Source organism: Antechinus flavipes, chromosome 6, assembly GCF_016432865.1.
Source record: "Antechinus flavipes isolate AdamAnt ecotype Samford, QLD, Australia chromosome 6, AdamAnt_v2, whole genome shotgun sequence".
Taxonomy (NCBI): domain Eukaryota; kingdom Metazoa; phylum Chordata; class Mammalia; order Dasyuromorphia; family Dasyuridae; genus Antechinus; species Antechinus flavipes.
The window spans coordinates 132,466,625-132,483,252 of record NC_067403.1 but is presented as its reverse complement, the minus strand read 5'-3'; the positions used below and the strand labels follow the sequence as shown (position 1 = coordinate 132,483,252).

At 34.6% G+C, this 16,628-nt stretch overlaps 1 protein-coding gene across 1 annotated transcript in view; it reads left to right on the top strand.

Moving 5' to 3' along the window:
• The window catches only part of ENPEP (glutamyl aminopeptidase), a 116,802-nt gene that overhangs the window by 65,811 nt on the left and 34,363 nt on the right, over nt 1–16,628 (top strand). Inside the window, exons 9-10 of the mRNA XM_051964388.1 lie at nt 7,731–7,796; nt 7,916–8,067. Coding sequence (XP_051820348.1) covers nt 7,731–7,796; nt 7,916–8,067 — 218 coding nt within the window. The remainder of the gene's footprint in view (nt 1–7,730; nt 7,797–7,915; nt 8,068–16,628) is intronic.

Sequence of the window (16,628 nt, the reverse complement as noted above, 5' to 3'; positions counted from 1 at the left end):
AAGTTCTTATTTAAGTATATACCAATTCAGCAAACATTTACTTACAGTTGTTTAGCAACTTTTGATCCTGCCCAACTCTTTGTGACACATGGGCGGGGTGGGAGGTAAAATGATTAGGATCTGTAATAGAATTGGTATAGATAGTTTTCTAAGTCCTAATACAGAGGGATAGTCCATGGTTATGGAGTTATAGCATGGGAACCTAGAGGGATTAAATTTCTGGGACTGGACTTGAAGTTGTCCTCTAGAATGTGAGGACAGCTAAAATCCACTAACAAAAACAGGCATGTCTGCCCTGAGAGAGACAGGAAGGTAAGGGGGAAACACCTGAAGAAAGAAAATTCAAAATACATGGAAAGTAAAGCAAAATAATTCCAGAAGGAAAGAACATAGATGATTAGGTCCTTGTGAAGAAGATAGTACCTCAACTAGGCTTGAAAGCAAGCTAGTAATTCTATGAGATGAGACAGGAAGGAGGGAAGTAGGGAGATGGGAATTTCAAACTTGGGAGACCTACCTGTTCAAAGATATCAGTGCATGAGATGGAGCATTAGACACAAGAACAACTTAGTGGGACAGGTTTTTTGGAATAGACAAATGTGTGATAGAAAACCATATAAAATGAGTAGAAAGGGAGATAAGTAACTAGACTATAGAGGATTTTTAATTATATGGTGATTATTTTATACTTAATCCTAGAGGCATTAAGGAGTCACTCAAGATTTTTCTTAAAATTGGGGTACTGAAATGATCATATTTACTTTTTGAGAACATCCATTCAGCTACTGTGTGTCTACTAAGTTGAAGGAGAAAGAGACTGCAAACAGGGAGACCAATTAAAAGGCTATTTTAGTAATCAAGGCAAGAGACAATGCTGAGTTCCTGCCCTAGTGTAGAGGCTGTATGAGAGGAGAGAAAGGGATGTAGGTGACAGGTGGTGTCAAGGTAGAGTGGAAAGGATTGGAAATGGAATGGCTATATGATAGAGGAGAAGAGACAGGGAAGGAGAAAGAATGATTCTGACATTGGGAAACTAGGTGATTGGATACATTTCATATTCTTTCATTATCTTCCCCCAACTTTGTGATAAATTGTAATGTCCTTCAGGTAAAAGAGATTTGTCATTTTTGGCTGAGCCAATTGGGATTAAGTGACTTGCCCAGGGTCACACAGCTAGGAAATAATAAGTGTCTGAGACCAGATTAGAACTCAGGTCCTCCTGACTTCAGGGCCAGTGCTCTATCTACTATGCCATCTAGCTGCCTAGTTTGTCATTTTTAATCATTGTTTTCAATGCTTTGAACATAATGTGTATTAGATTGAATTTCACATGCCAGTTCTTTGAATATCCTAAGACATTAGATCATATCTTTTCAAAGTCCTATTTAATAGAAAGATGACTTCTTTTTCCTTTCTTTTTTCCATTGGGATACAAATCCAGAAAACAAGGAGGAAGAATACTATACTAATAAGTATCAGCTTTATAGTGTCCTTTTCTACAAATCTCTAGAGTAATAGATTTAGAGTTAAAATCAATCAGCATGCATAGTAATCAATTTATTACAATCCTAAATGTTGGAGAACCTTAGAAGTTATCTCATTTTACCCTTGAAAAAACTGTGACTCAGAGTAACTAGTCCAAGAACACATGGTGGTAAAGTCAAGGTTTAAATTCAAGCCTCCTAACTAAATCCATTCATCTACCTCTGTCTTGTAACTTATAGCTTCCCTTGCAAAAAGCATATTATAGTTCATAAGCACTACTATTTATTATTACTGGTGATATTCATAACTTTAAAATATTTATTATTCAAAAATTGGTTAATGTGCACAAAAATTATTAAGCACTTTATGATAAACATGATGCCAAATCTGGGGTAGAAATATGAAAGTAACAGTTTCTGCCCCTAAGGATCTTGAATTCTAATAAGGCAGGACATTTTACCCTGAGTTCTTGGATAGTTTCAGATTGTTCAAGAACACAAAAAAGGGGAAAAAATACACTTCACTGACCACTAACTGAAATTTACATTTCCTTCGATATAAGCCACAAACAATATTTTGAAAATGGGTTTTACCAGACTGCCAAAAGTTTCCCTGACATCATCCATAAATAAGGGTAAGAATCTCTCTAATAAGTGGATACAATATCTATAAAGGAATAGTGGCCAGGAAAGAGTAGCTCTAAATTTTAGTCTCAGATATATTTTTAAAAATAGTATAAATGAAATCATGGGGGGGAGTTGATTGATGTATCCATTATGGTTAAAATTGCATTATTGATTTCATCATAGGTTTTTGAGTAAGACAGAAAAAGTTGAGAGTAAACTGCCAGCAGAGCAGGAGTAGACGGCAAGAGAATGGCCCAGGTAAAATGTTAAGTGTGGCTGAGGGTCATTCCTAATTCTAATTCCAAGAATTCTTTCTCTTATTATGGACTTAAGCTATTTGTGAAGTGATTAGGATATATATACTTAGCACAGGGGAATCGGGGAATAAATAAGCCCTGCTTCCTTTCTGAAGCAGACCTGACTGAAAACTATGAAAAGAAATTCAGCACATATAGATTCTGATAATGGGTGTCTCACTTTCTCTTGGCTTTTCAGTGCTGGCCCCAAGCCAAATCTCTTAGGGGCTTCCATTTTTAGCATATCCTACAAAGTGTCTTGTACAGTGCCCCAACCTGCAGGCTGGCCCCATTCCAACTACAAATGGAATATTCCTTTTCTTTCCCTTTTCCCCTAGACTTCCCAGTTGTGATACCCCAGGTATCTAAGACTGAATCCTCCTGATGGCATTTCAGCCCCCAGGGTATGAAACATGTTATAACATTTTCCTACTCTCCCACCACATAGAAGCAGGATTTTTTTCTCTTTTTTTTGGAATATGATTCTCCAGGGTACTGCGTGCTAGCACTAGAATGTAATTGCTAATGCTGCCAGAATTTTGATCCCTGTCTGTCTTTTTCTCTATCCTCTGAATTGCAGTTAGCCTTGGTGACATTTCTAATGTTTTCAGCAATGTCCCCTCTTCTTCTACTTTATGCTAAAATCTCTAGGTGGTTACTGAACAGTAGGAGATAGCTACAATGTTAACTCTCAATTTTCCCCCTTTATGTGAGGATGGCTACATCAATATCAGTTCTTTGGGTCTGTGTGTGATATATGAAAACAAATTTTAGGCAATATTTAAGAGGTTATTTTCCTTCAAACTTCCTTATCATGGTAAAAATAAATCTTACCTGTAGTTAGTTAATAAAATATCTTTATCTATGTCATTGATTCATAGGATCTTATTGTTGGTTGGGAACGCAACTAATGCCACCCATACCTGACCATACCTGGAAGGATTCAAACGAATGATCTACCTTGTTCAGTAGCTCCTTTCATTCTTAGTCAGGTCTAGGTGGTAGGAAAAGCTTCATATTAAGCCCAAATCTTCCTCTCAACAAGTTTCTAATCATGGCTTCTATTTTTTCTTATATGACAATCTTTTTTTTAACATAATTTAATTTCTCAACAGTAAGTTTGTCCCACATTCTGTTGATTAGCAATATCAGTTGTGGTATAACCCTGGAAGACAGGATATTTGAAAGAGTTAGAAAGGATGACCTGTACAGAGTTTAAGTAAAATCTTGTTTTCAGTTGTTTGTCTCCATTTGAAGTTTTCTTGGCAAAGATACTAGAATGGTTGCTATTTTCTTGTCCAGCTCATTTTATGGATGAGGAAACTGAGGCAAACAGGGTTACAGGACTTGTTCAAGATCAGGTAGTTAAGAAGTTTCTGAGCCTGTTTTTGAATTCAGATCTTCTTGACTGCAGGCCTTAGTGCTCTATCCCCTGTGCCATCTAGTTAATCCCCAGGTTTTCTAGCTTTAAACCTATTGTCCTTTCAACTAACTTTTCTTTCAATTTTCTGTTTTCAACTTTCAACTTTTTGTTTCAATTAACTGTTTACCATCCTTTGATCTACTGAAAGAACCAGGGCAGAGATTAAAAACAAAACTTAAAGGAACCCCCAAAAAAGCATTTGGAGTATTGGGATAAATTCTCAATGCTAGTTTTGTAGATGGATTAGTGAATTGAGCACAGACACTGGACATGGGATCAAATACCACTCCTGATACACCTTGTATGTCCTCCCTGACCCTCACTTTTCTCATGTATAAAATTAAAGGCTGGATAGCCTTTCAGTTTCTTCCAACTCTAGATTAATGACCCCATGATCCAATAAAAAATCTCATGACATGAAATGGTATTGATGGAATACCTAAAATCCTTGAGGCCCCCCAAAATATCTTTATACAAACAAGTAAACACACGCCTTTTCTACCATTCTGGAATGGCCTTTATTTCTTCTTCTTCTTTTTTTAATAGCTTTTTATTGACAAAACGAATGCATGGGTAATTTTTCAACATTGACCCTTGGAAAAACTTCTGTTCCAATTTTTCCCCTCCTTCCCTCCACCCCCTCTCCTAGATGGCAGGTAGTCCCATACATGATAAATATGTTAAAGTGTATGTTAAATACAATACATGTATACATATTTATACAGTTTTCTTGCTACACAAGAAAAATCGGATTTAGAAAGAAGGTAAAAATAACCTAGGAAGAAAAACAAAAATTTAAGCAAACAATAACAGAAAGAGTGTAAATGCTATGTTGTGGTCCACACTTATTTCCCTGTATTCTTTCTCTGGGTGTAGCTGGTTCTGTTCATTACTGATCAATTGGAACTGATTTAAATCCTCTCATTGTTGAAGATAGCCACTTCCATCATAATTGAGCCTCATATAGTATTGTTGTTGAAGTGTATAATGATCTCCTGGTTCTGCTCATTTCACTTAGTTCATGTAAGTCTCTCCAAGCCTCTCTGTAGTCATCCTGCTGGTCATTTCTTATAGAACAACAATAATACTCCATAACATTCACATATTACAATTTACTCAGCCATTCTCCAATTGATGGTCATCCATTCAATTTCCAGTTTCTAGCCACTACAAAAAGAGCTGTTACAAACATTTTTGCACATACAGGTCCCTTTCCCTTCTTTAATATTTCTTTGGGATATAAGTTCAGTAGTAACACTGTTGGATCAAAGGATATGCACAGTTTGACACCTTTTTGAATGTAGTTCCACATTGCTCTCCATGGTTAGATCTGTTCACAACTCCACCAACAATGCATCAGTGTCCCAATTGGAATGGCTGTTATTTCAAAATGAATCTTACGATATTTTAAACAACCAGAAGTTTCTCAAAGCAAATTTGTTATTCACTCATTTTAGTCTTGTCCACTCCTTTATGACCCCATTTGGGATTTTCTTGCTAAAGATATTGGAGTGGTTTGTGCCTTTTACTTCTCTAGCTCATTTTACAGATGAAGGAATTGAGGTAAATATGGTTAAGTGATTTGCCCAGGGTTACATAGTTAATAAATTTGCTCTAAGCAAATTCCCACTTTGTAACTTTGTCTTGCATGTAGATTCATGGAGGAGGAAACTTGACAGCCCTTGTAATTAGCAACTCAAGATCAAAATCTCCCTTGCATCTTATATAGTTCAGGGACTTTAACAGTAGACTCCTCTGTGGAAACAGACTCTTTGGAAATACAGATTTTATTTCCAAATGGATTAATTGACTTCATTCTGTTCTTCCTTCCATACTGTTCTATTGGCAGTCCCAAAATCAGTTAGCATACTCTTTGTTCCAAAAGGGATCCCCAAAAGGGATTCAAAAGGAATGGGAAGAACATTTTGATGAACCATGACCACTCTTGAACAACCATCTAAAAGTATGTGAGGATTAGTATTGTCACTTACAAAGGATCATATGTTACTTTAGAAGGTGTGATATTTTATTTTTTTTCTTGGGTTATATATGTGTATGTGTATTAGAGTTTTCCATATAATATAAGTGATGATCTGAATAATTCATATTTATACAGGTTTTAGGGTTACAAAACGATTTCCTTAAAATAGGCCTCTAATTTTTTATAGTAAAAAACAAAAATATTTTTCCTATTTTAGAGAGGAGCAAAATATTTTGAGATGAGCCTCAAAAAGATCAGGCTATTTGTCAATGGTAATATAGATACAGAAATCTTCTCCTGGTTCTGTTTACTTCAATTTAATCTAATTTTTAGTTCATATAAGTCTTCCTTAGTTTCCCCGAACTCTCTTTCATCATTCCTTTCATCACAGTGGCATTCTGTCATATTCCAGTACTATAATTTGTTCATTCTGTCTTCTCCAATTGATGGACCCTCTTAGTTTTCAGTTCTTTGCCTCAATTAAAAGACCTCCTGTAAGTATTTTTATACAATTGGGTCCAAAGAGGGCAGTTTTTATTAACTCTAAGGCACTTGGGAGTGCTTTATTTGAGTGCACTCTAAATGCTTTATTTGTGACCAAAACAAAACTTTGTAAACAGTATTTGGAACTGTTCAATTTTTAAAATTCTCTTCTCCCCTTCTTTGTGTGCCCTCCGATGGTAGTACTTAGAAATAAACTGGCCAAAAGAATTAAGGGGGAAAGTTTATTGGAGGTCTGATAGCTTTAGATGGTACTTCCAGTCTGTATTGGATAGCTTCTACTTTTTTATTTCTCAGTTCCAGCAAAGAATAGGGAGTGTGACCTGGGCTGGGGCACTTGAAATCATAGCAGATTGGGGAAAGAGTCTATCTAATGGTAAATATACTGATTATTTTCTTTGAGCCTGATTTATTTTGGCCTTAATCCAGGCATTCTTAGCCTGCGGTCTGTGGACTCCTAAGGGATAGGGATAGAGCATCTATGAATCTGGATGAGATAAAAAACAAAAAAGAAACTGCATTTTAATCTCAATAGAATAAGTTTCTTTCATATATATATGTTGTATGTATTTCAATTTTACAAAGGGGTCCATAGATTTTTTATCAGACTGCAAAAGAGATCTATGAAACACAAAAAGCATAAGAGCCCTTATCTGTAGATGATCACATTGGGTCCTGGGCTATTCTGGATAGCACAGGAAATGCAATTAGTGATATGGATGTCTCCATGGAAACTGCTAGCAATGATAAAGCACTGGTTTTAGAGTTAGAAGAATGCCTGTGATTTCCTGTTCAGGTGATTTTCATTTTCTATAATTGACATGTTCTAGAAAAACATGTATATAAACAGAAGTTTGTAAATAGGATTATAATGTAAATGTACTGTAAGAACCTGCTATTTAAAAGAATTACAAGGCAAATCCTTTTGTATAAGAAAAAAAATCTTCTTATAATTATTGTCTTCAACAATATGTCATTTTTGTAACTGCAGATTTTCAAATATTCAGTTTGGTTAGGGTCCATTACTTTTTCTTTATTTGTGCAAACTACAATCCTGTTTAACCTTGCCTGCTGAAATATCTTGTGTGCCCTAAACTGAAACCATATGGGTTAGTAAAGGAAGAGCACTGAACGAGACTGAAATGACTTAATGACCTTGGATAGGGGAAAAATTACATCTTTAATTTTGCGGACCTCTAATTGAAATTTATCCTTTTCTTCAATTTAAAAATATGATTCTGAGAATCATTGAATGCTTTGCTAAAGGGGACCATGATACAAAAATTCATGGCCACTCTAAAGATATGATCTGAAAACCTTTAAGGTCCTCTGCTCTAAAGCTTTACTTCTACAGAGGATTGCCTAGAGAAGAGCAAAGTTGAATGTTTTATTTAATAATTCTTCTCTTTTATACACAGCAATACTTGAAGAAATATAAGTTTGGAAATGCAAAAACAGATGATTTTTGGAAGGCACTGGAAGAGGTATGAAAGAGAAAGGCTTATCTAGTTGTTAATTACTTTTACTTAGCATTTTTTTAGCTCTTAATATTTGTAACAAAGAATTCAATTTTTTTGGTTTAATGCCTACTTTTCATCCTTAGGCAAGTAATAAACCAGTGAAAGAAGTAATGGACACATGGACTAGGCAGATGGGTTATCCTGTTTTGAATGTAATAGATAATCGTAAGCTGGAACAGAAACGTTTCCTGTTGGACCCCAAAGCAGATTCTTTGCAGCCACCTTCTATTCTTGGGTAAGCACGATCATGCAGGAGTAGAGTTAATTGGGTGATACTGAGTTGACTCAAAAAATTCATCTCTGGCTGTGCCAAACTGTGGCAGTCAGACCACAAATCAGTGGTAAGTCGCTGCTTATTGTGGACCTGTGCTTTATGGGTAATGACATAAAAGTCAGGTATTATTTTTATGGAACATGTAATTTCAGAATGTGTTCGTTCAATTCAATAGAATTTCAATACCTTCTGTGTACTGAGCTCTGTGCTAGGCACTATAGTATTTCCTGTGAGATTTATGAAAGCAACATGTGTTTATTAAAAATATTGAATTGACAATCTTTGAGTTAGAAAACAGTTGCAAGAACTTTTCTCATTGACTTTCATAGAAGTGAATTGGACAGCCTTTGGGGAGAGTTTAGTAACGGATACAATTGTCACAGTGAGGCGGTTCAGTGTCAGACCTGGGGTCAGGAAGACACTAAATCTGTGTTCAAATAGGGCCTCAGAAAAGCAAACCCTTCCAGGATCTGTGCAAAGAATACCCCAATTGGTATCAGAAAGGTTCAGGTAAGACTAAACAACAAACTGTTACTTTGATAAATGGCCCCCTGCTAATCTCTCCTATTTACTGATATATTTTATTAAGAAGCCTGAGCAGGACTATCTTGCAGATGGACCCTTTTGGGGGTCAATAACAAAAACTATGCCCCAGTTAGCTGGGACTGAGCTCAGCATCTATGTATTTTTAAAAATATATGTATAACATATTTTTCAACATTAATTTTTATAAGATTTTGTATTCCAAATTTTTTCTCTCTCCTTTATTTTCCCCTCCCCAAGACAGCAAGCAATCTGATATAGGTTATATGTACAATCCTTTTAAACATTTGCATATTTATCATATTATGCAAGGAAAATCAGACCAAAAGGGGGAAAAACCATGAGAAAGAAAAAGGAAGCAAGCAAGTAAGCAAACAAACAAAAAAAGGTGAAAATATTATACTTCAATCCACAGTCAGTGTCCATAGTTTGGATGCAGTTAGCATTTTTCTTCCTAAGTCTATTGAAATTGGCCTGGTTCAATGAATTGCTGAGAACTAAGTCCATTATAGTTGTTTATTGTATAATCTTGTTACTGCTCACTTCATTCATCAGTTATTGTAAGATTTTCCAGGCTTTTCTGAAATCAGCCCTGTCTTCACTTCTTATAGAAAAATAATCCATCAAACTCATATACCGTAACATATTTAGCCATTCCCCTATTCAGGGGCATCTACTAAATTTTCATTCCTTGCCAGTATAAAAAGATCTGTTACAAACAGTTTTGCATAAATTGGTCATTTTCTCTCTTTTATGATCTCTGTGGGCTACATACCCAGAAGTGACACTGCTGGATCAAACGGACTGCAGTTTTATAGCTCTTTGAATATGGTTCCAAATTGCTCTCCAGAATGGCTGGATCATTTCACAGCTTTACTAACAATTTTGCTCTTTAAACATTGGTTTGGAAGAACAGAAGCAATAAGAAATGGTGTTGAATGAACTATGCTTTAATGTTAAAACTGAAGATATTGTTAGCTCCAAAATATTTCTCTAAAAAGTCCACATCAATTCTAATTGTATCTAGGAAGTATAAGAAGTTGACAAAGAGTTTTCATTTCTTTGATATTTGCTGGCTTTCCTAAACGGTCAACAAGCTAAGTAAGATCATAAATTCAGAGCAGGAAAAGATCTCAGAATGTATCCAGTCTCATCACTTTATTTTAACAGATGAGGAAACTGAGGTCAGGTTAAGTTAAGTTACCCAGCCTTCATTCATACAAAAAATGACAAAGTTTCATTTGACCTTAGATCCTCTAGATCCAGAACTTCTCATGAGATGTTTAAAGAAAGTGTCTGGGATCCTCAGAAAAGTTGACAAAATAAATTGAAGTCCTTTCAAAATAAACACATTAGCATTACCAAAAAGTCTTTGGATTTCTAAAATTTCATAGAGCTTCTGGCTTATGTAAACTTTAACTAAATCCTGTTGGGATAGTAAGAGTGTGAAGGGGAGCTGAAACCCTGCAATTTCACAGTATAATATGATTCTAGTGAAATACATAGATTAGTTTTCCCATTCAGATAAAAATAAAAGGGAAAACCAAAATAATTAGATTACAACAAATAGGATTATATAAGCTTATTTTCTAAAATAGGAAATAATTTCAGTGATGTTACTTTCTGTCAAACTTTCTTGATTTAACATTTGCTAGGCTTTGGCTTCCTCCATCTTCAAGAACAGCACAAAGTATTTGGATGACAAACTTAGATATATGGTGACTGCTTATAATGTCCATTCATCTCCTATTTTTCATGGATTATTATTATACTCTAATAGCCAAACATAAATAATTCCAAGGGAATTTGAATACACAAAGTTCTAGAAAATAATTTCACTTGAAAAAGATTTACTTGAATAGGGGCATAGGTGGTGAGTTCCTTTTCCCAAAGAACTAAAAGTTTCTTTATAGGCCTTTTTAAGATGGGAGAGGGAGAATAAAAGAATAGGCATCCTATATCTAGCTCTCAATTGATCTAGAAAGTAGATCACACAAGCAATATAGAATTCAACTTGAAACCATAATTTCTAGCAAGGTTCAGTGCTATGTGAACTGCTATGTGGTTTCAAGATGGCAAGAAAAACAAATATACAATGAGGAAATCTACTCCTCCCAGAGGCACCTAATAAGTATCTTTCTATGGGACTGGAATAACTAGATATTGGTTCTTTAAGGGCACTGTTTTATTTGCACTTACAGTTGCCAGCATATAGTAGGTACTTCATAAAAACTTGTCTATAGTGTTCTTGTTCATGGTAATGGAGTGACAGTTTAGTCCACATCCCAAATAATGTAAAGTTGTGTGGAGTCTTGAACAGAAGATTAGACTGAAAGCCAGAATGACCTAGATTCAAATTTTCTGACACTTATAAGCTGTGTGGTCATAGACAAATCACATAAACTGCCTGAGCTTTAGGTTCCTCAACTGTAAAATGATGAGGTTAGACAGGAATGACCAAGCATTCCCCCTTTGGCTCTAAATCTATGATTAGATTGCAGGAAAATGCAATCAGGAAAATTGGAATCAAAATGCAATGCAGGAAAATCTCATAGTAACAACTTGATGAAGTCTAACTGACACAGTATTATTTTACCCTTCAATTTTAGAAAATTGGCAGTTCACTCTAATATAATGAAGGGAACATATAACTCAGGGTTTACTAATGTATAATTATGCCTAATCTTATTTTTTTTTCCCTTTTGGAAAAGGGCAGGTGTGGTAGGAAAGTTACTTTTATTTTTTTTCCTTCTGATTATACATATGCTATAATATAAACATGGATCTGACTTACTTTTAAGTGAAAATTCAACTTTCTATTCATGTATCTATCAACAGCAAAACAGCATAACTATGTCAATGATTTATTTGATTCCCTTGTCAACAGCATATTTTAGGCCCATTTGTAATTCATGCTCATAAAAATTAGCTTGTCCATATTATAGATTGCCAGAGTACTTTGTATAGTTAGTACCTAACACTGATTTTCTTTTTTTTTTTTTCCTCATACACATCATCATAGGACCAGTTTCTTGTTATTTTTCATTGCTTTCATGTCATTAATGTTAAACCTTTTCCTAATAATAGATGCAATGAAGAAATCATATAATCTTTTAGCTAGCATGATTCTTCTAAAAATATAAAAACTGGAAAGGACTTTTGATAATAAATAACAATAACAACACCACTAATAACAGTAATGATGATGGATGATGATGATAGTTTTTTCACTACTACTTCCAAAGTAATCTAATTGGTAGCTTTACGTTGGATAATACTTTTTATAGAATTTACATAGTGCTTTAAGGTTTGAAAAGTGTTTTACAAATATTATCTCATTTACTCATTGCAATAATCATAGAAAGTAAGTGCTACTATTATCCCCATTTTACCACTGAGAAAACTGAGGCAGACAGTGACTAAGTGACTTGTCCAGGATCACACAGTTAGAAAATATCTGAGGTATGATTGGAACTCTGATCATCCCAACTCCAGGTCTAGTATTCTATGTATTAGGCCATCCAGTTGCATCTTTTGAAGTCATCTATTTAAATCCCCTCATTTTGAGGTGATGAAGCCAAGATTCAGAGAAGTTATATGAATTGATTTTGTCCGAGATTATAGAGCCAGTTAATACCCCAGTCTACATTCTCAAGCTAGAGCACTTTGAATTTCAATCACAGCTGCTTTCTTGTCTTCTACCTTTCCCAAATCCCAGAACTAGATCTAGAGATTACATTCAGTTCTTTTGCTGTTCTCGCCATTTGAATCTCAAGTATTCTTACACACAGATCACATACACAGACACTCCATGGACTTCTATTTGGTTCTAAGTTTCTATGCGACAATGAATTTTCATTATTCACTGAATTCATTATTTTCTATCATCACATCTATAACTAATCTGTCCTTCAAAGGACTCTAATCAATTTTTGTTTTATCAAGGCTTAGAATATGGAATCATGTCAACATTTACATTTTTCTCTAACATCTGCTTTTAATAGCATTCATACATTGTTTTTATTTTCTTTAGACTGTTTCAGGGGCATATGTCATTTCAATCAGCGCTTATCAGAAAAGTCAAAACTTATTATGCCTAGAAAACTGATGAGAACCATCACTAACTACTATTTTCCAGCTTAATATTTTCACTGGAAAATACATTAGCATTGGTTTCCACCCAAAATCAGTGAGATCACTAGAGACTTAAGTTTTTCTGCACATCCATTTTCCCCCATTTAGAAGGTCAGCTATAGATTTTCAACAAAGAAGTCTTTCTTTTCCTAATTTCATCAAATACATAAGAGTAATCTGGACTTGACTCTCTTATGACATGTACCACACCATGATAAAAAGTCCTATTGCTATCTTTATCATTCATTTCCAGAATGATTTTTGATTTAATATACATTACTGGGTTGTGAATGAGGATGTCATATGTGGAAAGCACCTCAGAGATTATCTTTTTGTAAAAAGAGAAAGTAAAGTTCTATAGTTATCCCAGTAACTTTAAAAATTATGATATTTATCTTATTTAATGAAAATAAATGACATTTGAATGGGTAAATTATTCCCATTGAATATAAGTTCCTTAAGAGCAGTGATTTTTTTTTTTTTTAATTTTCTTTATCCTCAAGGTCTAGCACAGTACCTGGAGCTGAATAAGTGCTTAATAAGTAATTGTTGATTGATTGAATGACGTTAAAACTTCAACTAAAATGATATTCTAATACTTTATGACATGGAGGTGATCCCATATTCTTAAAGATCATGCCTATGAAATGGAAATTCTAGGTGGCACTACCAAATTGAAAAGGCTTTGAGCATTTTGTGATAGATTGAATGAATGTCTATTGTCTGGGGACCATCCCAGGAAGTTCAAAGAGGCCACACACATACACACTTTAGGCATGGGGAGATGAATGTATCAAGCACAGCAATTTCCAAAGACCATATACTAAGTTGTATAATTGCAAATTTCACCTGTAGATACCATACAGGGAAACTACAAGTTACAGATCCTCTAAACCAGTAAAATGTAATATGAAAACATCTTAAGTTTCATTGTATCACTAAAATGCTATAACAAAAAAAAACAAAAATTCTGTTATTAAAAATAATTCCTTTTCCAAGTTTAATGAGTGCTCTTTTATATATCAGTGAAATTTTTAAACATTCATAATGAATAATCAACAATACTAATGAACAAAGTGTTGATACTTCAAGCCTTGAACAAATAGTTTACTTAACTGATAGCTTTTGCCTTCATCAGAAGTTGCTGGTATATTAATTGATGGTGGAAAAATGCTCAGCTATGTTCTAGTTTTGGAGAGCTAGGTAGTGCAATAGTTAGATTGCTGAGCCTGGAATTAAGAAGACTTATCTTCCTGAGACCAAATTGGCCTTGGACACTTACTAACTATTATAACCTTGGGCACATTTAGCCCTGTTTGTTTCAATTGAGCTAGAGAAGGAAATGAAAAATAACTCTAATATCTCTGTCAAGAAAAGCTCAAATGGGATCACAAAGAGTTGGATAAGATTGAAACAACTTAACAATAATACATTCTAATTTCTCTTCTGTTCCCCATTGGGCATTTTCATATATTTTCAATCAATGTCTGCTTATTTAATTGCCATCACTGATATTCGCAAAGAATTAGCAAAGAAACATAGATGACAAAAACATTGGAAATGGAAAGGAAAAGATAATAAATTCCTTAATTCATAACTTTTAATATACAGTTTTGAGTTCCAACTTGTGATTTGATTGGCAAGGAACTCTAGTTGAGGAAACTCCCTTTACCATATACTCTGCAACATAGAATTATTGATTTGGAGCTGGAAAGAATCTTGGAGGTTTTTTTCAAAGTCCCTGCTAAAATTTTACTTCCGATAGAAAGCCTTCCTCAAACCCTCTTAAATCCAGTTCCTACCCTCTGTTCATTATTTCCTATTTTTCCTGGACATAGCTTGTTTGCAATTGTTTGCATCTTATCTTCTCTATTAGTTGTATTATGAGCTCCTTGAGATGTGGGATTATTTTTTACCTCTTTTACCCCAACACTTAGTACTGTGTCTGTACATAGTAGCTATTTAATAAATTCTTGTTGATTGATTTGCCATCAAATATAATCACCTTATTTTATAAATGAAGAAACTCAGGCTAAGAGAGATTTTTCTAGAGTCACCCAGCTAGAAGGTATCTCAGGCAGAATTTGAATTTACTCATTCACGCACCCACTGGGTCGGTCACATAGCTGACTCTTTTTATTATTATTTTTTAAAAGACAGTTACTTAAAACCATGAGATTAAGCTAGCATGAGTAATATGGAGAAATCTGGTCTTGGAGTTAGGAATACCTCAAGTCAAATCTACTCTCTGACATTTATGGGCTGTGGGACCTTAGACAAGTATTTGTTCAATACCTCTCAGTATTTCAAGCACCTCTCTAAGATAATAATTTGCAAGGAAGCTGCTGACTTGCTGATGGAAACTTCAACTAGCAATTGCCTTTCTCAATGAAGCCGCAGGTCCAGTCCAACCTTGGAAAGAATTGTCTTGATCATATCTCAAAAACAGTATGTATAAATGAGGAATAGTTTTCCATTTATTGTTCCCATCTATTAATTAATTTCTTCAGTCCAAAATAATCTTGGATGACTGAGAGAATATGTTCAACCACAGGGCTAATTATTCTTCAAGAAGTACACTTGAGGGGACAAGAGAACAATGCATCCATCACAGCTATCTTTAATCCCCTTTTTAGAATGCCAAGATTTTTTGCTGTGATTTTGAGAACCCTGGCTATTTTAGAAGTAATCCAGCCAAATCATGTATGGAGCACTAGTGATAATACAAGCTATATGTCCTGTTGTTCTGTGGAAAATGATTATTTTTCTTTTTTGCTAAGGCAATTGGGGTTAAGTAACTTGCCCAGGGTCACACAGCTAAGAAGTATTAAGTGTCTGAGGTCAAATTTGACTTGGGTCCTCCTGACTTCAGGGGTAGTGCTCTATCCACTGCACCACCTAGCTGCCCCATAATTTTTTTTCTTGAAAGAGACCATATGAATGCTTAGGGAATACTTGTTCATCCATTAAGCTAGAGAAGCAGTGGGCCAAGTTTATGCTCCAGAATTTTGTCCCCTCTCCTCAATGAAAGATGATTATCTCAAAAATGTGTTTGTGTTTCAGCTAGGTAGTAGATTATATAACCACGGAAAGATCATTTTAAATTGCAATTTAAAAAATTTACATAATTTTTCTCTATGTTAACATTTGAAAGAAATCAAATGATTCTATTAACATTATGGACTCAATTCTCAAGCCTCATTTTCCTCTCTGTTTCTGTTATAAACAAGGGTTAAAAAAGGAAAATCTAATCTTTCTATTGAAAAAGGGTAAAACTCATTTCTCCTATTTACAAAAATGAAGTATAGGATCATAGATTTATAGTTGGAAGTTATCTTAGAGGTCATCTAGTCTAGAGCTGCTTAAATTTTTTTGTGGTCATGACCCCTTTTTCCTTGAAAAATTTTTACATGATTCTGGGTACATAGGTATATAAAATAGGTATACAAATGAAACATTTACTAATAATCATAATTTTGTAACCCTGCCTTCAGTTATGAGACCCTATATGGGCTTGTGAGCCATAGTTTAAGAAGTTGGGATTCTAGTTCAACATTTTCATTTTCCCAAGAAAGAAACTAAAGCTCAGAGAGGTTATGATTTACCTATAGTTATAAAAGCTTGTAAGTTTGAGAGAAATAAAACTTGAATCCATGTCTTTCTGGTTTTAAGTTCTGTACTCTCTCTATGACTCCATAAAGAAGGTGGGGCCTTAGTAACTGTGTAGTTCTCAGTTGGAGAAATCATACACATGCCACTAAAGCATTCAAATCTTTATTAAGTACCTACTATATGGAAGGCACTGTGTTGGGAGCTTAGGGTACAAATTCAAAAGTGAGCTACCC